Source organism: Acanthaster planci, linkage group LG08, assembly GCF_054643075.1.
Source record: "Acanthaster planci isolate LZ-2023a linkage group LG08, COTS_SCS, whole genome shotgun sequence".
NCBI classification, from domain to species: Eukaryota; Metazoa; Echinodermata; class Asteroidea; order Valvatida; family Acanthasteridae; genus Acanthaster; species Acanthaster planci.
In genome coordinates this window covers 21,462,899-21,487,580 of record NC_141784.1, presented here as the reverse complement: position 1 = coordinate 21,487,580, position 24,682 = coordinate 21,462,899, and the positions used below count along the sequence as shown (strand labels likewise).

The following is a 24,682-nucleotide window of genomic DNA, read 5'->3' as shown; positions in this document are numbered from 1 at the left end:
AAGGCCCAAATCCCACGTCCACAGAGAAGCTTACATTTCTACAAATCATCTAACAATAAAAGGAAGGAACCTGTCTTCCTTTGCAGAGATAAAAATATTTGCTCCAAAAATGTATTCTCACGGTCAGTATGGCATGACCGAGTCTTGGTTCTTCTCTCTGATTGGTCAGTGTGTGGCTGTTCCATATTTCACACTTGGGACTCAAAGGAGCACAAATAGTGTTGTCATCTATTGGGAAAATCCGAGTTATTGACTAAGCCTCAACCTTAACATGAAATATGCCCAAAATTTCACTGCTTATGCACTACAAGTATCTTTCCCACTATGCCAAAGAAGTTTCAATTATTTTTTTATCATATTGCAGTAAAAAAATGTGGAAAGTGTGCAAATCCCTCTCCAAAGTGAAGGGAGGGTTGCCCCCTTGCCCAGACCCCAGTGTGATAAATGGAACAACCTCTGACCAAGACAATCTTTACAGGAAACATCAGCTGTGAATTACTAGCAACTAACACTGTACAGTACAAACAACATCTCAGCTGATAGTTCATTTTTACCAGGTAAACAAGACAAATTTTAAACATTCCCTGATGTTCAACACCGACTACAAATGAGGCTAATAAATCCGCAGTGACTGTGCATGTTTTGGGTGATATGCAACCTACTTGAGTCAAAATATACCAGCATCCTAGCATTAGGCTTACCTGGCCATTAGGTTGGCTGGTAGGCACCTCAGCGGTCAGCATGGGACTAAGAGGAGTCAGGGCCATCTCAACACCACTGCCTTGGGCAACACGTGGGAGGGCAATTCGGTGACCACTGCGGCCACTAACACCAGCCAGTCTAGCAGCCATCTTCTTCTTATGAGCACTGTCGTATCTCCTTAAAGGAAAAACATGGGTAAGGAGACAAACCCTAAACATCAGAAAATATCTCACATTTCAGCTACGCGGGATAAGCTCCGACACATATGAGCACCCACATATTTACATCTTGCCAAAAATTTAAAATGGCCATTAATTACAAGGACTTACTTCCCTGAATGAATTAGGACCACTGGTAGTTTGCACCACCATTTATAAGCCAGTCGAATAATTAACATTTGGTATGTTCATATTTCACCAAATTGGTGCTCCACCCTTTTAGGGTTAGCTTACCTGTATCGGATACCAGCCAGGACAGTGCAGAGAACAATGCAAAAAGTACCCAGGAGGATACCAATGACCAATCCTTTCTCTGTGTCACTGGGTAGACCTGAATTATTGCTGGAATCTACAGCACCCACAAAAAAGGCTAGACAAGTTAAGATAACACGAAAAATATTCTTGTTCCTGTCGTTCAAGCTCCATAACATGAATTTGAAATGAAACGATTAAGTTGAATAATTAAAAATAGTTGGCACTTCTAAATATTTAAAGCATCTAATCCCCGATTTGAAAAGTTTGTTCTCCTAGAATGCCAAAAGTAGGGTTAGTTTGAACTAAGTACAAAATAACAGGGCTGTGATAATGCTTCACATGTAAAGGCCAGTTCAGTTATACTAAGTCTTCTATGATTACACAGTTGAACAAGATTAATACAAGCTCGAAGGGACTTTCCAAGAAACCTTGTCATACAGTAAACCTTGTGTTATACATGTTGATGCTTATCCCATTCACAGAGAGCACGCTTGGCCTCATACACGAGTAAACACTACAAAATCGTACAGTACATGATGTACTGTATATGTAATGGATTAGTGTTCGATGAACCAGCCTTTTAACGTTTTAATACATTTCTAAACTGTATTCATCAGTATGATTTGATTAAATAAATCAGATTTTAAAGAGGCCTGTATTTTCAATAAAACAACCTGGATGGACCTGCCTGCCAGGATGACACACCCATAAAGAGCAACACACCCACACTTACCTTACATACCTAGTGTGGACATTCCTTTCTTTTCGTGCAGTTAAGAAAACTCAGTGAAAATACTCGTTTTTCTTGAACTGAGAACACCATTTTAAGCTGGCTTTTTGTACAAGGTTTCCTTGACTATTCCTCTTCCTTTTACGACGAATGACCCCTACCCCAAAATGCCTCTAAACTTCTTTTTCAGAGAAGGGGAAATGTCCTGTGGACATGTGTAAGTCCACAGAGTGTCTTCCTTTCCTGCATCGTGTGGACATCTTTTGCTCACATGTCCACACTAGGTCTGTAAGGTTAGCGCACGTGTGCCACGCACACAGTGAAGCAACCAGCTTGCCTGTGAACTGGTACCCACTGCTGCGTGTAAGTTAAGTTTTTATCAAACTTGTGGACCCAAAATTTACTGGGATTAAGCTTCTGAAGAGGCATTTTCAAAATGTATTTGTAAAAATGCTGTGGACAATGGGTTTTGACACTTTGGGTTGGGCAAAAGTGCTTGTCTTGTCCGTGTTAGTCTCAGCTCAGCTTGTATTAATTAACTTTTCTCTTATAACAATGTGTACTTTTTGAATGCAACTCAAGAAAATGCTCGTAGTAAGCGCGATCTCGTCTCGTTCCACTGTATTTCCATCCAACATAATTCTGTCTTACCAAAGCAACTGAGACATTAGATTTTTTCACCAAGTGAGCGAAACCAACCAACACTGACCTGTTTTGACATCCAGAAATTTAACAGGTGTCTTGACCTGTAACACAGCAGACGGTTTGCCTTCACCTACAGATGTACAGGCACGGAGGAAGAAGTAATACCTGGTGTCACTGGTGAGGTTTGATACAGTGGAAGAGGTTGCTGTACCTGAGGACGATGAAGGAGAAACTTGACTAAACCTGCCAACTAAGATAACAAGGGAGGTTCCAAGCCCTCTCTGGCCAATAAAAATACAAACACCCCAACAAACTAACAAACGAAGAGAGAGCACACAAAAAGGGAAGAACGTGGCATATTTCCCTTTGGAAAATCTTAAGTAAATTGAAATGCTGGGAATGTACCTTTCTTTCGAGTTCTGTTCCAGTGAGGTTCCTCTTGTTTCTCTGTACGCTGAGTCTCTGGTACATACATGATGTTGTAACCTTGTATCACCCCATTAGGGTTCAACGGAGGATGCCATGCTACACTGACTGTATGGGGATCCAATGGCTCAGCAGTGAAACCAATAGGTTCGGAAGGAACTGCAACACAAAATAAACCACTTTGAATTAACGTCTTTGCTAAGAATCATGATAAAGAGAAATCTTAGTTTCTTTTGTCCATTACAACCCTGTCAGCCCACTACTATAGAATACCTAAGTGTGACATCAGCCCACTACTATAGAATACCAAAGTGTGACATCAGCCCACTACTATAGAATACCACAGTGTGACATCAGCCCCTTACTAAAGAATACTAAAGTGCCACATCATTTAGAACCAGGAAACATAGTGCTTAAGAATGGGGTACCTGTTGGTTCATTTTTCTAATGCCTTTTACACACATAATGGTGTGCTTGACATATTCACTTTGGCACTCTATAAAATTTGCAAACTAATAAACAAAATACTGAAATTATTGGGGTAGTTAAAAACGTTACACCTGGCCACAAACACCTCTCTGGCATCACCTGATCAATGGAGGAAAGATTTAAGTAGCTAAACTATTTCAGCTGATGCTGGAACTTGATATTTCCAAGAATGGATTATACCATTTTGGGTAGACAGAGAGTAGAAAAATGTTACAAGTGATTCTTTGTGAATGATATTTACCATCTTCTTTAGTTCTGCAGTAGATCAAGTCACTGAACTGACCAATCACGCCTGTTCGCTGGACACGCACTTGCAATGCATAGATGGTGTATGGTTTCAAGTCCTTCAATACAACGTATGTGTTGGTCCTAGAGCAGTAAACAAGAAGAACTGAATGTTATATCTAATAGTCATTCAGGTGTTTAGAAAGACAAACTAAATCTATGCCACACTCACACATCTTTGATAAATAACATCTACAATTCCTTTCTGTGTTTTCTAATCATGTTACATCTTCTCCAGAACTCCATCTGTCCTTAATTTCTGTGAACAACCTTTTGTTGTGTGCCTTGGACCTTTTAATTCATAACATCTCCTGCTATTATAATCCAGATTCAAGTTTCCCTAATACCACACACCTGTACATCTTTTTCTTTCACTGATATGATTTCAAAAGATTGTTTGATAAGACATCTCACTTTAAAAAATCAAAGCGGAGTTCACATAAGGTGGACCGAACTCTCAACCATAAAAGGTAAAAACTGCTGTGAGCAAAATGCGCAGCTGAAGAACTGCTGTGAGCAAAGTGCGCAGCTGAAGAGATGGAAAGCCAAACCTGTAGAGATACTTAGTTGTCCCGTTCCTGTTGGAGTTCTGAAAGTAAAGGATCTGGTAGTAAGCTGGGGAGATGCTTAACACAGGATCCCAGTTTAGCTGGATACTTGTTGAGGACAAGGCAGTAGCTCTTACATTTTCTGGGGGAGGATACATCATTCCTAGATAGCAAAAAATATGAAAATTTTTTTTTTAAAAATCTGAAATTTTTTAATAATGTAAATTCCTTCATGTAGAAAGATTACCATCACTATTGTTGAAGCATTTCTGGGGTTGAAAATTTTACAGGTGGCAAAAACGATTCATCAAAATTCACCCTCTTGTCTCAGATGCATCACAAAATGTACAGGTTGCAAATCATCTGGTGACCATGTTTAGTATTTGAATGAATGAATCATTGATGAGTGATGGCTAGTAAGACCTGACTCACCAGTGACAGATGGCAAGGTAAAAGTCTCCGTGGAGGCTGGCCCAGTACCGCAGTCGTTGTAAGCTAGCAACTCTACAGTGTACCTCTCACCTGTCACTATGAGTTCAACATTGAAGAATTGTTTTAAGGTGTAATGCAGGTAAGTTTTCAGGCATGTTATATCTTGGCACTGGACTGTTACAAACGGTTCGGGTAAATGGGAACAGAAGAGGCTGGCGTTAACTTGGAACCATCCAAGTGCAACTCTTTGTTGGCAAAAGTTTTAAGAAAACAATGACTGTAGTAAAATGATGTCAACAGGAATAGATGCACGAAGCATCAACTGACACAAGCAGAAGGACTTACGTAAGTCAGAGAAGACAAAGCTATGGCAGTCTGCAGGGAGACTGTAGGTTTCATCGTGATTGGCCCCAGAGAAGCTAAGCTGGAAACCCAGCACAGCAACTTCATTACCCTCATTCCGCGGTGACCAAGACGCCTCAATACTCACATCGTTTGGGGTAACGGAGGCAGACAAGGAATACATGACTGGAACTGAAGATTAGCGGGAAAGGAAAATTGCATTTACGACCACAAAGCCTACCGAGAGTCATTTTGAGTTAAACTAATTCTCAACAACAAAAAAAAGGAAAGAAAGTGGAGCAGGTCAGAGAGTGACTCACTAGCAGTCATCAGAAGGAATATGATCATGGTTGACTTTAAGATGACCTATACATTCTGTGCATTGGATCTTTGCAAGGGATGAAAGCTGTAACACACAAAACAATTGTTGTCTTTCTAATATATTAAACAAGCCAAAGTGGAAATATTTTTCACTACTGGAAGCTTTAAATAACATATAGGACAGTATGAACAAGTAATAGGCCAAACCAATATGACAGAGATGCCAGACTAGTTAGTTTGCATTGTTAAAATATGTACTTTTATGTCCCTCGTCTTGAACATTTGACGTGCATTTTGGCAACGCCCACCACCTAGTAGATGAGGTATTTAATGTGTGGCACTGTCACAATCTATAACTTCTACTTCTAATATCCAGATTAACCTAGAGGTAGTGCATACAAATAAAACTTTACAAAGTAAATTTTTTGACAAATGACCAGCAATATACGGGGGATGGGAAGCGTGGAGTTGGAAGGGAAGGAGTTTTACCTGAGCAATTTTCATTGTCAATGGTTCTAATAGACTGCACTTCAGACTCAGGACCAAATCCCTCGCTGGTCGCTACTGCCATATGCACATCATAAACTGTTGCTGGTTTTAATCCTCGTAAAGTGTAACTACTCTCTGAGCCATCCACCTACACAATTTGATAGGGGGAAAAAAACGGTCCCAGTAAAGATGAATATTGGCCACCAAAATTCAACTATTGATGTTCCTGAATCTTTCTGCACTTGAAGGATTAAGAATGAGGCAGAATGCACTTATATCCCATCCCTTACCTCTCGACAGGTGTATTGCCTGGGTAGCCCACTCTCCTGATAACAGACACGATACTTGCTGATGCACCCTCTAATGAGGGCTACAATGGTAATGGGCTCCCACTTGACAAAGATTGTGTTTCCACGGCTACTGGTCAAGGAAAACATTGGAGCTATTACAGGAACTGCAGGTGAAGTGGGGAAAACAAGAAATTGGTTGGTAGGTCACAATAGAACTCTGCATAAACACAAGAAAAAGGGTTTTATAATGTATGGTTTCAGTTGCCGAGTACAAATACCTTTATTGACACATGCTCATGGGGGGGGGATTGGTTCCCTCAATTCAAAGTACATGTGCCTTATAAGAAAGGTCAGCATCGGTAGGGAAATTTGGAAAGAAAAATGGAAACTTACAATGCCCCTTCAACAGTTTGGTTCTCTAATAGCAATTCATACAATTTAAGTGCAGTGCCATGACAAGACAGATTTGAACATGAACTATACGTGCCTCCTTCAGCAGTTTGGCCCAGCACTCTTTCAGAGATACCACTGGCTACTGTAGTGTATGCACGCATGTAGAACGTGTAGTTGGTGTAAGGAAGCAGATCTTTTACGATGTGGGTATTTGAATGCTCGTCTGCCATCACCAATTGCGTCTCTTCCCCATCTACAAGAGAAAACAAATTTACCATTGAATGTTTTTGTTTTCTGATTATGAAATCAAGGATTCCTCAAATGCTCTGTAAGTAAAGAAATTGTTGCGCCACTTTTGAGCCTTACAAAGACACACTTTAAATTACGTCAGTAAGCAGCAGGTTGTGGATTCCAGTCGCTGTCAAGTGTATTTTAACATTTTCTCACAATCTCCACAACAGGTTATAATGAACTAAGGTCAAATCCCATCCATAAATACCTGGTTCAATGTAGTAATGCAAAGAGAACAGAGAGAGTCCTTCATCTGCTTGCCAGGTGATCAAGATTTGACTGCTGTCAACGGTGTAGGTTGTAAGGTTATAGGGTGGATCAGGAATATTCACTGGAAGTCACACACAAAAAAATTACAGATCACATAAATGACATCGAGGTAGAAAACGCACGGGATACAGCACATGCCTAAAAGACTTTTTAAAGGAATATAAGGTTAATTATCAGTATTACATATTTGGCATTCAGGTCATTCCGTGTCAACTCAACACGCTTTTGGACCAGACTGTCACAGATTGAAATGACATTCAGTGTGTTTATTGGACTCCTTGAGAAATGTCCAAAACTGAAATTTAATGTCAATCAGTCAATCTGTTCTTGAGATACAAGTTAACGAATTCTTGACTAATTAACTTGACATGCTTTGTTTAGACAGCCATATCTCCTGAAGTAACACACCAAGAGATAAAATTTACATTATTTCTAAGCTCTTGAAATTCATTCATAAAACAAAATCGAAATATATTTCATTTACTGACAAAAAAAACGGTGCAAATATGACCTTTGACCTGCAAAATGCATACTTTTGTTTACTGTTAGCTTAAGATGTAACCAACATTTCCAGAAAGATTTAGGATGGGCACTCCCAAGATTTTTGAGTTGTGTTCATTATGCTCATGTTCATCTGAATATATTTCTTTTATTTAAAACAAATCTGTAATGTTTGGTAAAAGAGCACAGGAAATTCGGGAGCCAAAGGAGATACCCAAATGTTTAGTATAGGGGTATTCATTACAACAACGTTGTACCGGATATGTTTAACTTCATAAAACTTTCATCAAGTTGTATTGCAACAATAGTTGACCACATCGTGAAGAAAGCAACAATATACTTGTGAGTAAAACACAATCTGTTGGACCTCAAGGCTCTTTGGGAATAGACTCATGGGACATATTTCTTCATATAACTTGACAGATGTATTTACGGGCTCTACCGACATTTGCCATGTCCAATTTACTGGGCTGTGGCTAGAAATAACACAAACTTGTATCTATGCGAAATGGCTACATCCGCTAGGCAGTGGCTCCCATAGGCATACACATTATTCCCATCCCCAGCCATGTCATTCAGACATGGCTTTGGATGGGAAGCCAAGCCATTTTACCTTTTTTGGCACACTGACTCATGGGAATCAAAACCTGAACGTTGAAAAATCATGCTGTACACATGCAAAGCCAACAGGCTGACTACAAAACGTTGATGGCCTTGAAGTGCCCTGTAACAGGTTATGTCCCAATAACTTGGCTATGGCTCAGGAGTCTTTGGTTGGGGCTGAAGCTACTTCCCATAGAGTCAAATGTAATTGCAAGCCCCAGCCAAGTAGTTTGGACACGGTCACAGTTTATAATTGATCCTCATCAAAGAACGTTATAACAGGTAATGAGCAGGTGAAAGCCTTACGTGGGAGAATCACGGTGAGACGTGCACTGGTCTGGATAGTCCCTACAGAGTTGGACACCACACACTGGTAGATTCCGGCATGCTCTTTGTCCACATTCCAAATGATAAGGGTGCTGCTACTCATCTCTTGTCCGATGAGTCGGGATTGGATGGGTTCGCCATTCAGATACCAAGAGATTTGGGGCTTTGGTTTTCCATCGGCATTGCAATAAAGACGTGCAGTGGAAAAGTAAGGAACTGTGTCGCTTGTCGGGCGGACAGTGAACTCAGGGGGAACTGAAATGATAAATGAGGAGAAGGCTTTCACATTATGTTTACTTTGAATTCATTAAAAAATGAATGAGTTGAATTTATAACCAGTCGGCACTGGTAAAGAATCAATCAAAACATTTCAACTTTCAGAGTTCACCACTAAGACAATGGACTACTGTATCCTTGCTATTTACATGAGACAAATTTCCTAATAAGAAACAGTTGTCATTTGAATGTTAGTAAATCACAACTCAGTGTTCGCATTTGCAGTCATGTAGGCTGGATTCAAATTTCACAAATACTGAGTCCCAGTGACAAGAACATTGAGCTATGACGCCCATGAAGTTATGATGTCGCTTGAGTCACGGCAGATATTGTAATGACTAACACATTAGTCAATAAACCTTTTGAAAGTTAAATTTGAATAACATCTGGTACACTGACTTATCTGATTGCGCATGAACATAACAATTTGAATTCCCCAGACTGAAGACACTGTTGCTATACCTGTTGATTCGGGGCAAGCTTTTTCAAAGCGCCCACCATCTCTGGAATGGACTGGTTCTTTTTGTGCCGTTCTTATCCACTGAAAACAGTGTATTAATGTAGGGCATCTCTTATGTAACTAAGCAAATGCTAGCCGCCAATCACGAGGTATAGCAACAGTGTCTTTAGTACAGAGAATTCAAATTGTTATGCTCACGCGCATTTAACTCAGTGTACCAGATTTTATTCAAATTTAACTCACAAAAGGCTTCTTGATAGTGGACTTGAGTTTGGAAGCAAACACTATCCAGGTGACATCTTTCTCCCTTCATTCACAATGACTTCACTTACAGACGTCTTCAATCTGGACCACTGCATTCGCCCTCTCAACTTCCCCCGTCCTAGTATCTGAGGCGTTACAGGTGTACACACCGCTGTCATCAGGAGTCAGATTGGTCAGCTTCAGATTCTTGTTACCAGTGAAATGGCTTCTTCCAGGTGGCAAAGCTTTCTCCCCTGCAAAGCAGAGAGTACATGCAGTTCAATTCATCCTCCATAAAGAATTCAATTTAGGAACCCAGGATTTAATGATGAACTCCAAGTGTTCTTGATCCCCATGTGATTTACAACACCACACTCACACGAAGTCATCAGAGGTAAGACTGACAGGAAAAATCTTCCAAACATCCACCAGAAAGGTTATGTTCATGAGTTTTCCGATTCTGTTTTTGCCATTTAAGGCCCCTGTTTTGAATTGATTTCCCTGATTCAGGATACTTTGGAAATCTTAGAGACAATCAACCCACAATCATTTTTCCATTTAAGGCCCCTGTTTTGAATTGATTTCCCTGATTCAGGATACTTTGGAAATCTTAGAGACAATCAACCCACAATCATTTTTCCTCTCACCATTCCTGCTCCACTGGATTTCTACCCAGTTCCCCGCACCAAGGCATTCCAATATCAACACATCCACAGGAGCAATCATCCTCACATCCTCAGGCTCTTGGAGTAAGAGTCTCCCTTCCCTTTCGCTCACTGTCCCGTTGCTACAATCTGATGTCCGGAGTTCCTCCATGACAGTCACCCATGACGACTCACTGGTAGTCAGTGCAGTAGCTGGGTTACCAGTGATGCAGCGGTACTCACCACCATCCTCCCAGATCACTGGGGTGATCTGAAGCACCCCGTCGGGAAGTAATGTATACCTAGAAAATGAAAATAGAGAAGGAAAAATAAGTGAGATTTCTTCGGGTGTCTTTCCCAAGACTGCCAGTACATGTACTTTGCACCTCCCACACATGATCAGAAGCCATTCTGTAATGGACATTCCCTTGATAATTTTAGTATTTCACCCCATGGTGCACCTAGCACTGGCTAAGATTGACTTTCAGAAACTGCAATACTAACTACCATAGGCAAAAACACAACCCAACAAGTGTGCAGCATTGGCGTTGCTTTCAACTTGATATACAAGTGAAAGATCACTTACCAGTCTACAATCACATTTAACATGGACAGAGAGAGATATGGGTTCGTTCATGCTTCACAGTTCACATCGAGGCAAGAAAGAGAGAAAATTTCAGGGTCTTGAAAACAGTTTCAATATCATTTTGTTAATGTTTTAACAAATTTGCTTCACTGTTAAAAAGTGAACAACTAGAGACAAGGGATGCATTTGTTGTTCCTCGTGTTCAAGGGACAGGGCGTAATGAAAATAATGGTTGAAATGAAGTAAATGAAAGCTCTTGTCTTTGTGTAATGATAGAAGCGTTTACCTTTCATCCTGGATCAAGTCTTCTCCATCTTTTTGCCACAGGAATGGGTGTGGCTTGGATGCATTAGACTGGCATTCCAGTCTAATCGAGCCATTTAGAGCCACATCCAGACAAGAAGGGAGTATAACAGGCTTTCTTAAGGGTTCTAAGAAAGAAAAAAGAAATGCAGGACTCAGTAGATGTCAGAAACCCTGTGATGTAAACTCCATTGAAAGTTTCTGCACCCTTCACATTAAGCTAGGTACATGTAGGATGCTGTACAATCATTAACGATGGTAAAACAGCACAGACCTGCACGGAGTTAGTTTCTCTGAACATAGATAGTTGTCAGCAGCAAACATATGCCTTTCTTGTCAAATTTCCCTTCGATTGCTAAGCTTCCAGACATATGTAACTTTCAATGTAGAACTTTTATTACTCTTGAGTACAAAGTATGCAAACTCACTTTTACATCTCATTTGGGATGCCAGTTTCACCAAACTTTGAATGATGCAATCACTCAGGCCCAAATAACCAAGCCTGATTTAAAGGAATGACCTTCACAGACTAATCTCAGGAGATGCCATTAACTGTGTTGACTCCACTCACACCCATATCCTTGAGCAGGTGTACACTTTGACAAGGCAACCCCTTATTGGTTGAAGGGGCATGTAACATGCACCAACCTCCTGCCAACAAGGGTGCTACATGTACCAATGTAGTAATAGCTTCTAATTCTGCCTGTTCATTTTAGTTTGTTTCAATCTATACTGTCAAGCTGGACTCCCAGCATGCATTGTTTCCCGTCAAATTACATGTAGTCCATAGGTCAAGTCCATTCATGCACAAGTAAACACGTATGCCCTTTGAACAAAATGAAACACTTCAGTTCTGATGAATTAAATCTTACACTAGCAGTAACCTTCATTTTGCGACAGGTCACACATGACACAATGTAAAGGAACAGATCTGATAAAGTGAACAATGAACAAAACTAAAACACTGTCATCTCTTAATAACGTTAAAATACATGTACAGGTGTATGTCTTAAATTCTCAGGGGAAGGGAAGCAGGCAGGTATCCCATATCAACAGAATGACCATCATGACAAACTATACCTTCTCAATTCTGAATTTAACTTTAAAGCACCTGTACGCATGAATTATGTGAACACAGGTTGAATTTTTAATCAGCAATTTATAACTGTACCACAAAAGAAATACTGTATATCTACTGTTTAACATTCCATACCAGATGCAAAAAAACAGCAGCAAATGTTGTGTGCGTACGCAACCAGAATACACCGTGCAGACATGTACGATCTAAAGCACACATAAATGTGTACCTTATACACAGCTGTGCTGAAATCTGGACACCTGTTTACAATATACTGTAATGGAAATTGCTGGCTCCAGTGATTCTGCTCAAAAACTAGACCATGGACATAAGATAATCAAAACTAACTTTATACTCTTCATGCTCTGTTCATTATTTCATGCTTGTTAAAATATTTGCCACTTAATATTTTGGAATCCTTATGAGGTGTAATTTACCGGTAGGCTGCATCCAAATTGGTTGTCTAGGGCTACATACAGGTCCAGGTTTTCACTCCATTAAAAATATGCAGAGACATGCAGACGGTGGACCTAGCTATAGCTCTGGAAGCCTGTTTCAGCCATGGCCTGAGATTCAGGGCTAGGTTTTGACACATTGCATGTACACATACATGCATGAATATGTACATGTGCACTGTACACGTATATACATGCACAACAGCAAAATGAAGTTGGCATTGCTAAGTTGATGGAAATAAGTCAAATTTAGAGAAAACGAGATGTCATCCATTTTTTTGAGGGGAAACTTGGGTTGAGAAAGAGATCGCTGTTTATAAAAACAATATCATGAATTTCACAATTTTTTTTGAGCCATTCTTGAACTGTCCACCACTAGGCAACCCCATTGATCCAGAGAGCACTTTGTGAGTGCACGTCACCTGCTTCAAAGTTTTGGGCCTACTCAGTCTGGGCTTCCAATTTTGATAGCTGGAGTAACATTGAGCATGTTAACCATTGCCGCCGGGGTTTCCGGTACCGGGCACGTTTGCTTTATCTGCGTGGTCGGTGTCTCCGAAATTGGACAAAGGGGACTGGGCCTTGTAACAAAAGACTGGAGGCATAATAAATGACCAAGCTGCTGGGCATTACCAACATTTTTTCACTCTCAATAGTGGAGATAATCCAGCCTTGTTTTGAAACAGTATACCACTGTTTGGGGGATTTAGCTTGAGCGGATTACCACCAGGGACAAAAGTGCTCCACCACCACAGCCACGAGCCACACAGCACCCCTGCATGCTAATCTGGCCCCTATTGAAAAGAGGTCAGCAGTGCACTGTACCAGGTTTGTAAACAAAAGAAAGTTACATAACACTGCACAATCTGGGCTCTTTTTACAAGGCTGCCGGCCTGGCTTAAATACTCGGGTGTCAATAGATGTGGTCTGTCAGATTAGATTAGCCACCAGACAGTCATTCGTGTGGGTGTAAACGTCCATTTAAATGAAATGATGAATTTTTGAAGAATTTTGAAATCTGAAAATCTTGAAAATGTCCCGTTTGTGTGCACTGCATTTTTCAAACCACCCAGCAGCGAGCTGGTACATACTATTAACATTGCATTTCCTCTTTTCTCTTGCCCATATGCTCTTTGCATATTTTTTCAAATCTATTTAACCAGCAAAAACTTCAACTCATTGAACAAGACTACGCTAGGTATTCAATAATGATGAAAAAATCTCCCTGTGAGGTAGAAAAACGGTTCCATACTGTAAACACCACTTTATGAACCCTAACGGTCCCTATCCGGCCAATTTACAACACTCACAGAGTTTGTTGACATTTGATGGGTTGAGTTCTGCCTACATATGAAACTTACAACACAAAGTGTTGGGTTATGACAGGATGAGTACTGTACAGATGCAGTAGCAGTGATGGGTTTGGACTGAGTGAGTATGGTTGGTAATACCCATTACCTGCTGCTGGGTGTTTGTGCTGCTGGTATATGTGTACCTGTAAACGAATGGGGTCATTTGGTCATGTACCTGTACTTAAGGAGTAGAATAACTTATTCTAGAGTATTTGGTGACCTTGGTTTTTTTAAGGGAAGTCAAAGATAAAAACGAAGAAATCTGAGTCCTCCCCTAAACCAAGTACAATTCTTTAAAGCCCTGCAGTTGTTGGATCTTGAAGGAATGAGTACACTGTTCCCATTCCTTATCCCTACTCAGCCAAAACCCAACAGTTTACTGCCTGTTGGAGCACACTGGTCCTTGCTATATGGTTGGAGTTTGTGGGTCTGAGTACTGCTCAAGCAAGTGGACTGTTGAAATCTAGCAGGTTGAGTACAAGTACCCCACATAGTAGCAAAAGGGTGTTGCAATTTGACAGGTTGAGTCAGCCTTCTAGAAAAATGCTGAGGGGGTTAAGCCGCAGAACTTACTGTATATTTACACAATAAATTATGGATCAGCTTTAGAAACTTTAATCGTGGTAATGATTGTATATAATCATGGTAATGACTATATAGTCGTGGTAATGATTGTATATAGTCATGGTAATGATTGTATATAATCATGGTAATGACTATACAGTCGTGGTAATGATTGTATATAGTCATGGTAATGATTGTATATAATCATGGTAATGATAGTATATAGTCATGGTAATGATTGTATATAGTCATGGTAATGACTGTATATAATCATCATAATGATTGCATGACCTCTTATAAAACTAATATCCACAAAAGTGTAAATGATTTTGGAAATAAAACTTTAAATTTTGGATTCAACAAAGCGTGTAATATACCCTCATCTTCAGCCTTGAACAAGTGACAAAAAGTGACAGTAAAGCCAGAATATAGTGACAAATAAATCTTTTTGTCATGGCTCCAAGATAGTGGCTGCAATCACTACCCATAGAGTCACATGTAATATCTAGTCCCAGGCCAAGTAATCCGAACACAGCCTGGTGTACATGTAGAGAGGCAAAAAGAGGACAATCCTGAATTCCATGACATGACTAACATGTAATAAGGCAACACTCAGAGAAAAGTCATGATGGTTCAAACGAAACAGGCCAGCAAGAATATGAATAGCCTGCAGGGTATCATACATGTAGGTCAAGATGTGGGAAGATTGATTGCAGCATTGTTGTAAGGAGCAATGATGTTTCATGTCAAAACTTGCTTGTTTGCCCATGAACATACCGGTAGATTAAAATCAATATCCAATTAAAATGAGCAAGTATTCGAACAGTGTATGCCCCAAATGAAGTACATCCAAAGTCATTACGACATATGTCCTTGGTCTGCCCTATCAGTGCAGCCCTATGTGGACTCACAAACATGCTTTGTTCCTGAATGACCTTGCTTTTAAAAAAAATATTACTGAAGTGCATTATTGCAACATGAGGGTATGAGTAGCAGGTCAGACTGCATCTGCTTGACTCTATAATTTACACATACATGTACTGAAAAATTACCATTTTGAACCAGCAGCATCACTGCCAATGAACAAAAACAACGCAATCCAACCTGTACCTGTTATCTTTTTTACAACTATTTACATAATGCTTCTGACATTTCTAAAGTCTTTCAACAGAATACACAATGATTCTGATGCCTAACACATTGGATGTGAGCCAGGAAGCTGTTATTTGGTGCTTCAGTACATGGCCTTTCCAAGAAGGTTTGGCATTGTGAAAGTCCTGCGGGTTAAATCTCCAGGAATGTAGGTCTCCTGCAGAAAGTTCAAAACACTGCCAAGGTATTTTCTTTTAAATCGATGAATACTGAGGCACCTGTGACTGTTGGGGACACACCTGTATCAGCTGAATTACTACAGAATTTTTTTTGGAATTCATGTGACAAAGAACCTGGTTCGATAAAATCCAGGGCTGGCATTAATACAGCTGGACAACTGATCAAGGACAAGTTTGAGGAACAATTAGTCAATTACACCACCCACACAAGGCCAAGCAATCAATCAATCAATATCAAATTCAAATCCATTACCAATTCAGTTATATTCAATTGTATCATTAAAAATGCTTCATGACATATCAACTGCTAACAGGCAGGGTTGCAAAAATCCTTCAATCAATAAAATGGCCAATTTGTTTTTATTTTTATATTTTCAAATCCATACAAAACAGCCTTTCCTTTCAAATGTGAAGGCCAACATTAGACTGTTTTTTGTTTCTTTCTCTTTCCTTTCAGTCAAATCTGCAGGAGATGTAGACTCAAGCCTCATAATCATCATCTGACTGCCAGAATATTTGCTTTTGTTTTGATTCTAGAGTCCTTTGGGTGACTTCAATCATTCTACAGAATGGTATTGTCACACAGAGAAAGCACCACACACCTTTCAGCAGCTAGTCTCATACTGCAGGTACCATGTACATGTACCATGTTATGTCAGAAATGTTGGTCCATCCTGCCCTTGGACTACAAACCCTGCGCCAAAATAAGTCTTCATTCTTGGCAAGTGTCCAGGGAAATGAAGCCAACTTTGCACAACACCTTGGCTTGTTCTCTGAACTTTAACCCAAGCCACATACAAAGTTCAGTCAGTTTCCTTTTACTTGTGAGTGCATCTAATGAAAAGATTTTACACTTTGAATTCACCCCTGGAATTTATTGGAATTTTGGTTGGCTATGTTTATTCAATCACCCTATGTTACTGCTTGTTTCTAAGGCACTATTGATATTAATATACATTGTACAATACTGCCCAAAATATAGATTTAGGTAACAGATCAAAATGGCTTCCTTGTAAATGGTCATGCATGCTCTGTCAATTCTGTGCTAACTGCTTATGAACCTATATACCTACCTGCATCAGTGGTGTAACTAGGGCTAAATGTCAGGGGGCACTAGGGGGGCGCACACATTTTTTTAAAGGGGGCACCACAAGAAAATAAGCTGTAGCTACCTTTTAACGGAAATTATTCACAGACTTCAAATGGGGGGGGCACACGCACAATACACTTGCATGTATTCTGGTACATATTTTCAGATCAAACAGACATTGCTGTTAAGTAAACCTAATAGGCCTACATCTGGTTCCTGAATGGAGCAGATAATGTACGAAGTCAGTTCCAACAACCATCGCTTTTCCTACAGATTCAAAACAGATGAGACAGGATGCTTTATTTACTAGCAACATCAGAGGCCCTGTTTATTTAATGGATCAGTGATCCCAAAGCTGGTTCACTCTACCCATTTGGAGGGTTCTGCTGTTAGCGAACCAACATCGGATCACTGATCCCAATCCTGATCTGCCTGATACAAACTGACCCAATGCAGCTACCACATTACACACCCTCTTCCCTGTGTCCTTGCAGAGCAATGCACAAAGCCGCCACATAAAAGCAGCCCAGAGTCAGGAGTTAGCCCATTCCCATCCCTTCCCCTTCTCTCTCCCCCCCCCCTTCACCAGAGATGAACCCTACTTTTTACCTGAGGCCAACTTTGCATTCTGTATTCCATTCTCACAAAGTCACAAGAGATTCAGTCAGGTATATTGTTTTACACAACTGTGCATGATCACCCCACCAACAACTGTAACACAATACATCAAGTTCACCTTGACTTCTTGACACTCTTGGTTTCAACCCATACAGTATTCCTCCCAGTCCCATCCGGTCTATCCCTCAGTGAAATATGTGTTTCCCAGTTTTGTTGAACAATCAACATCTGTAAATGTATAAATGGTTCTAACATTTTACAATTTGGAAAACGGGTATGAAGGGAAATTTAGAAAGCAAGTATGAAGGGACACAAGGCCCTTCAACACCCGCTGCTGGAAACACATGTCTGCGATGTTTGGTGCTGATCATCTGTCGCAAGGGTCACTTGCAATTTCATCGCAAGCTTTCACATGGTACAATTCAGCACATTAGCAAATGTCCCTCATTTTGCAGCACTGACAAAGCAACACTGGTACTTCAATATTTTTGAATGGTAGAATTACAGAGTAAAAGTGATTTTCTAGCCATGTATGCAAATGCTTTTTTGCAAGTTTCCACTAACATTTGGGTATGTATTCAGTGACAACGAAACATGATTTGCAAGCTGAAGGCTGCCCATAATCATGCATACACCTGTCTGCCTTCTAAATTTAGTGTCTCAATTTTGCAAGCAATCCTGGGAGTTTATTATTTATCACACTAGCGAACAGCAGCATGATTTTCGATGTTGGTGCCTTGTTGCCAGCACCAGTCTAGCACTTTATAACTCTGGTGTCCAATTTATAAACAGAAGATATCAACTACGATCCTCAGAAATGCTGTGAAAAGAATATTTTGTTTTTCCTCTTTTTTTCTTATTCGTGGCTCTACAGGAATTTATTTCAAAAAGAAATAAAGTGCAATTTGTTTTGGTATTCGTAGCACCCAACAACGAGGCCTGAACTTCATAGATCTGGTTCCCGCCCCTCAAATATAAAAATCTGTAATAATGCATGTGTGGAACCAGATGGCCTCATGACTATCAGGCAGTATATTTGTGAACTGCCATTTTGAATGACAGCAAAGTTGTGTGAGTGTAATGGACTTCAGTGCACACCGTCATTGCCAAAATTGCCTGCTTTACAGGTGCATTCACACAACTCGATAATAACAAGGATTTCGTACCCCTGCGAAATTTTGGAGGACATCTGGATCCATGTGACGATCACAGTTTGGCGACAGGGTTGCAGTGATACTCATACTTTTACATGACACTAATTGGCAATTGCACACGTGTATCACTGCGATTGTGACATTGATGCTTTTCCATTGCAAGGGTTTGCGGTGCTCATGTGAAAGGGCCTATAGTGTTGATCTTCTATAGGGCTGGCGTGAAAATATTCACAGCATTATTCACTGTCTGATGACACACCAAACAGGACTGCATGTACTTTTTGTACACTTAAACCTACATGTACATGTGTGGTGCACTCAGGAACAATGTACATATACATGTACATACTGTACCAGCCCTTGACATTTATCGTGGCCATTATGGCCATTGGCTGTATGCCTCGTCAGATTGGCCACAATGCCCCTTAAAAATATCCACCGATTAGGGCTAAGCTAGCCAGTAGTCCATTTTTGCTTCAAGGCATAACACATCAAGTTACTTAAGAAAGTCATCTAAATTGTATAAATTTTTTATCAAAAATTGTATAACTTTTTACCATCGACAGATGGTGTATGAGGGTGGGCGGAGTCAAATAAAACTTATTTTGGGGTCAATCATTTCTACTTTTCCCCCCAATGTGAAGCCACTGTATGTGCAGTTCAGTGGAAGCACTCGAGGCACATACATGTACATGTATGCTACCACAAAAAATAGCCAGAATAACATAGGAGGACCAAGAGCCAGTGATCCTGATGACGATATGGGGTACGTCTCGAATTTTGATAATTCAAAACTATGAAGCAATTTAAAACTTGGGAAAAATTTTTGCAGGTAATTATCCGCTCCGAACGGAACAAAAGAAGGCGTGCTTTTTGGGGGTACTCACCGCATACATGTAGGTGTGCCATGAGGCGCACAAGTATGCGTGTTTGATGTGGAGCATGCTGAGTAAGCAAAACTAATTTATTCCAGCTTGTGTGGTCTTTGCGTACACACAGAGCGCGTGCAAGAACCCGCTTGTAACCACCTGTCTTTCGCTCGCCAATTGGGGGTGCACTTCAGCTTGGGGCGGACAGTGCACAAAACTAGATTCGTCTTTTTTATGTGTTTATTTTGGTCCATCTTCTTAGAATTCCTCCAGCACAACTTTCCACTGGACAATTGCCAGGCTCATGGAATGCTAGCCAGTCCAAGATGGCATTCCATTCTCATTGATATTCTGCCATAGCACTTGACAAAATTCCTTGGGAAAACTTCGAAGCGTTGGAGTAAACACCATTTTACATACATGTATATATTTAATGCATTTGGGAATCAATAATTTTGAAAATTATGTCTGCAAAAACTGCTGTGAGAGCATTGTAACCAACATAAAATGTACAAAATACATGGGACAATTCAACGAAAAGCTTGCCATTTTAGGTTTTGTCAAATGTGAATAGAAAAAAAATTTACATCATGTTAATCCACATGTAAAGCTGACACATTGGAAACCAGCTTACCATATTGAAGTTTTAATTTTGGTTTTGAAATTTTGGATTACAAGTTTAGAGTCAGACTTTGAAATTAGGTTGGGTCAGTAACCAGAAGTAGACAATATCTACTTTTTTGCTGGAGCTTTTTTACAACATCCCTCACTCATATAAACAATGTAAAGGGTTTTTACACAGCACTATTCACTGGTACGGTATTGTTTATTGGGGGGGGCATTGCTAAGGTCAATTTTTTTTTTACGGCACTGCATCCTTACATTGATTTGCATGAATACGTGTATACCTCCACCCAATTATAATCCAACGAGTTCTTAATTTCATGTTGGCCTTGGTACCCATTTACCTGGCTTTGAAGCCCCCTGAAATTTGGACAACACTCAGGCTGAAGTGGTCTGCCCCTTTTTTGCACAATGTTGAGAACTGCTATGCAAATTATGTATAAGTATCATACATGTAAAGCAAGGACCATGTTGCTCATTTTATACTATGCACATGTATGTAAATTGCATACACACAAACATGTACATAAACGTACATATACATGCATATGTATGTGCATTTATGTACGTGGTACGCCCTCACGTCCATATTCACATCTAACCAGCTACAACGACAGCACATTCATTGCAAATGAAAACACAAAGCCACTCATGCTGGAGCACGTAGGCATAATTCGCAAAGGCATGTGGAAGTAATCCAGTTAGCATTACTTCCTATCGGTTATCACTCTGGCCTGAATACCAAAACATCATTTTGGGGCAGGCAGCTTCAACACTCAAGTTCCAGGAAATAGACCAACTTAACTTGAAATCTCATTGGCAGACAAAGTCAATGTGATGTACGTGTACATTTTACGTGATTCATTCCATTTTCTAGATGTCTCGAACGACTGTTTCTGGGGGCCAGGAGGTTGTGGCTCATTCACTGAAGACTCCAATACAGGAACAAGAGATGAGTGTGCTCATACTTGGCCTTCATTTGGTGGGAGTTAACAGTGTAGGTCTCCATTATAGATTCATGCGCACTTCAAGATGCGTCCAGAATGCATAACCAGTTTCCCCAGGAAAAGGGGAAAGAGCATATTTCGTATGCTTGAGAAAAGGATGACAAAATGGACGACCCTTGACAATAATGGACGGACTTCATAAAGTGATTGTCGCCATGAAGCAGTGCCCACGCATCTTTTGTATTGTCAGTCAGCCTGACGTCAACTTCTGCTGAAGTCCCATGAGGAATGATACTCTGGACAGTTTGGAATTAGTCATCTTGTTATCAGATTAACTGGTAAAGACCACTTCATGTACATGTATGCAATTAGGATCGTCCATTTCATGAGTACAGTGTATGTCCAGAAAACTTTTTTTAGCTACATGTATTGGTCTGTGCTAAACAGGTGTAAGCTGAGAAATGGATACAAGCTCAATACATACATGTACTTATTATCTCTGCATAGTAGCTGCAAGTAATTTGTTCTGCAGGTATATTACACTGGCTTACGCACTGTGTTAAATCATGTTTAAATGATAAAAATAAAAACTAACGTCATAAATTTGTGCTAACAAAGTAATGTACATGTCGCTTGGTGTGTGTAAAAAAAGGGGTGTATTCAGAAAAGGACAGCTTAGTCTTGCATTTCAATGCGGATTCGGCTTTTCACAAAAAGCACAGAAACAGAAAAACCAGAAAAAAAATGCCAACCCCCCCAAAAAAGGAGGGAAAAAATGAACTCTCCCCGGTCCACATGCTGGTAATGGTGATCCACAACAAGAAAAATGCACAACTGATTTTTATTAAGAAAAGGGACTGCGTGACTAACTGCCACAAAACTGCTCTGAAAAGTATCTGTGAAAAATGGGGGTGGGGAAATCAGGCAAGCGGGAACCGGGGAAGCAGTACCAGTACACTGATGCATTCGTTTCACATCAGTGATCCACAACGGGGGGAGGGGAGACTAATTTATCAGTACAAATTGTATGAGCTGTTTGTGTGAAAAATTTCTGAAATGTGTCACAATATTTGCTCTCGAAAAAACTCTAATCCCACTCAAATTCCTAACACACCCATTTACTGAAGTAACATTTAAAGACACATTCAATGCTGTTTTTAAAAGCCAAATCTTGGCACAGTACCTGGTATTTGGCAATGCACGTGACTGCTACATGTACAATGCAACACACACCTGTAGAATAAATTGATTACTGAAAAGGTATTGCGTGACTAACTGCCACAAAACTGCTCTAAAAAGTATCTGTGAAAAATGGGGGTGGGGAAATCAGGCAAGCGGGAACCGGGGAAACAGCACCAGTACACTGATGCATTCGTAATGCAACACACACCTGTAGAATAAATTGATTATTGAACATGAACACTGTCACAAGACCAGAAGTAATGTGCTCAACCATTACACATGTACTGGTACATACACGGGCACCTGCTTATAACTTTGATGAGAGAGATTTATAAATGAATCAGTGCTTTTTCTCTTAAATCAAAAGCACTGACCTGGATTGAAGTCATCTTTTCACACATCAAGAAAACTCATTCATTTGCAAAATTTTAGATTCCAAATTGGTATTGCTTAGTTTATAAGGCCCTTACTATGGATAAATGTAAAGCTACAGTAACACCTACATGTACCATTAACCTCTCCAGAGATGTACATGCATTGGATATTATTTAGAAGTTTTGTTTACAAACTTTTGTAAAGTTATCTTGAATCACAAAAGTGATTATTAGCCACTGTGTTAACAGATGCAATTAGATAACTATTATCAGAAAAAAATATTACAAGTTACCTGGGTGTCTGTGTCACTTGTCAGAAAAGAAAATGAAGCTGTTGAGATGTCACAAATGTTTGCCTTTCAAAAAGGCAGGCAGCCTACAAAATGTTTACTTATTCAGACATATGTACAGGTATTATCTTAAATCCCAAACTTGATCCAAATGCAAAGAAACAACTTTGTGCTTATCCTAGAGGTACATGCACTTGTAAGTAATTATATATTCAAACATATTGCTCACTAATCCATCCAGGCAGAACTGCCTACTGGTACATGTATCTTTATTTCATATTTCAATGGGAGGGGAACCCATTCAGAGAAATCCACTGATCTCTCATGGGTCATATACAATCAACACTGAAAAATAAAAACACATAATGTACTCACGACTCACAATTAAAACAATACAGTGTACAGGACGATGTACACAGAATTAGGCTCGGGGCAAGGCACCGTAAGTTTTTATGTTTTATTGATCTGTTGAATAAAAAGATATAGTTCTGCGCGATTTTCTAGGTTGGGTCAAGTAACCGGAAACACAGCTATTTTTTGTTTTGCCTTATGAGCAATGGACTACCGTTATGTTCAAGAATTGTCAAAATAAAGTGCACAATGACCTACATGTACATGTAATGTGGACACATACAGTACATGCGCTGTATGCTGTACAAATAGAAAATCATGCTAGAACATGGGTTTATGGACACGTGCATGTATAGTGCATAGCAATTGCACAGGACAAGTTGGACCCAGGCAATGCTCTGGTCTAACTCCTTCATTTTGGAAGATGGTACAGAGCTGTAGCAGCCAAAACTATAAGAGCGGCAAGTGACTTCTACCCCAGCCGTGGTGATCTTTTAAGCTTTTTATTCTTCGCTATTGTAAATGCATTCCTTATTCCCATCTTTGTATTGTTGTAGCATTAACCCTTAGCCCCTAGGCTCCTGCATTAGAAAGCATACTGAACCTCACAAAATCCAACAGGTTCATGTATTTGTCTATGTACTTGTACATGCAGGTCACTGTACCAAACCTGATAAACTCCAACAGAAAGAGCCCGTTGGAGTTTGAGTGATATGCTATGGATGGGTCTATGAAGTAATAGGATGACTTGCACTGAACAGTACCAAATCTGACAAAATCAAGCATAGTTCAACAATTGGTACAGCAAGCCAGACACTGCACACAGTGACCCATGTGTGTCCCAACTCACACAAAATCCAACACCATCTCCCTGGGCCTTTCATCCCAAGTCTCACAAAATTCAACAAGAAGTTTCTCAGGTACGGTACCAAACCTGCCAAGACCTCACAAAACCTGCTGTTAGAGTATGGCAGGTTTTGGGCAGTTAAGGTTAATGTTTTTTAGCAGAGCAAGGACCAATCAATTTCCACCACGTACGATTTTATATGAGAGGTGAATAAACTATGAATAGCTGCATGTAACATGTACAATAAGTAACACCCACGTACATGTACATGTACAACACAACTGACAGAAATGGATAATACCCGTACATGTACGCATATAATTGTTATACTACCTATTGTGATTATATTATTACCAAGCATAATGCATACTGTACATGTATACAGCATTGAAAAAACTCCACATCTTATTGGTTCAAGCACTTGGCAAGCGTTCAACAAACTCCCAAAGGAAGCATATGGCAGGCTCCGTACTACCTGTGTGGGTAT

The 24,682-nt window shown here is 40.0% G+C and overlaps 1 protein-coding gene across 2 annotated transcripts in view; it reads right to left on the bottom strand.

The window, feature by feature from the left end:
- The window catches only part of LOC110974756 (protogenin B-like), a 44,297-nt gene that overhangs the window by 8,127 nt on the left and 11,488 nt on the right, over window positions 1–24,682 (bottom strand). The window contains exons 1-17 of one of the 2 annotated variants that reach the window (XM_087139912.1): window positions 11,498–11,740; window positions 11,053–11,197; window positions 10,184–10,482; window positions 9,626–9,790; window positions 8,537–8,812; window positions 7,065–7,187; window positions 6,660–6,818; window positions 6,173–6,336; window positions 5,883–6,030; window positions 5,076–5,264; window positions 4,731–4,826; window positions 4,302–4,461; window positions 3,707–3,834; window positions 2,956–3,135; window positions 2,615–2,761; window positions 1,155–1,269; window positions 702–879 (exon numbers count right to left, since the gene is read on the bottom strand). In XM_087139912.1, the coding sequence (XP_086996038.1) occupies window positions 702–879; window positions 1,155–1,269; window positions 2,615–2,761; window positions 2,956–3,135; window positions 3,707–3,834; window positions 4,302–4,461; window positions 4,731–4,826; window positions 5,076–5,264; window positions 5,883–6,030; window positions 6,173–6,336; window positions 6,660–6,818; window positions 7,065–7,187; window positions 8,537–8,812; window positions 9,626–9,790; window positions 10,184–10,482; window positions 11,053–11,197; window positions 11,498–11,510 (2,685 nt within the window). In that variant the 5' untranslated portion in view covers window positions 11,511–11,740. Of the gene's footprint in view, window positions 1–701; window positions 880–1,154; window positions 1,270–2,614; window positions 2,762–2,955; window positions 3,136–3,706; window positions 3,835–4,301; window positions 4,462–4,730; window positions 4,827–5,075; window positions 5,265–5,882; window positions 6,031–6,172; window positions 6,337–6,659; window positions 6,819–7,064; window positions 7,188–8,536; window positions 8,813–9,625; window positions 9,791–10,183; window positions 10,483–11,052; window positions 11,198–11,497; window positions 11,741–24,682 lie in introns of those variants that run through there. The other variant, XM_022226612.2, reaches the window with a different exon arrangement.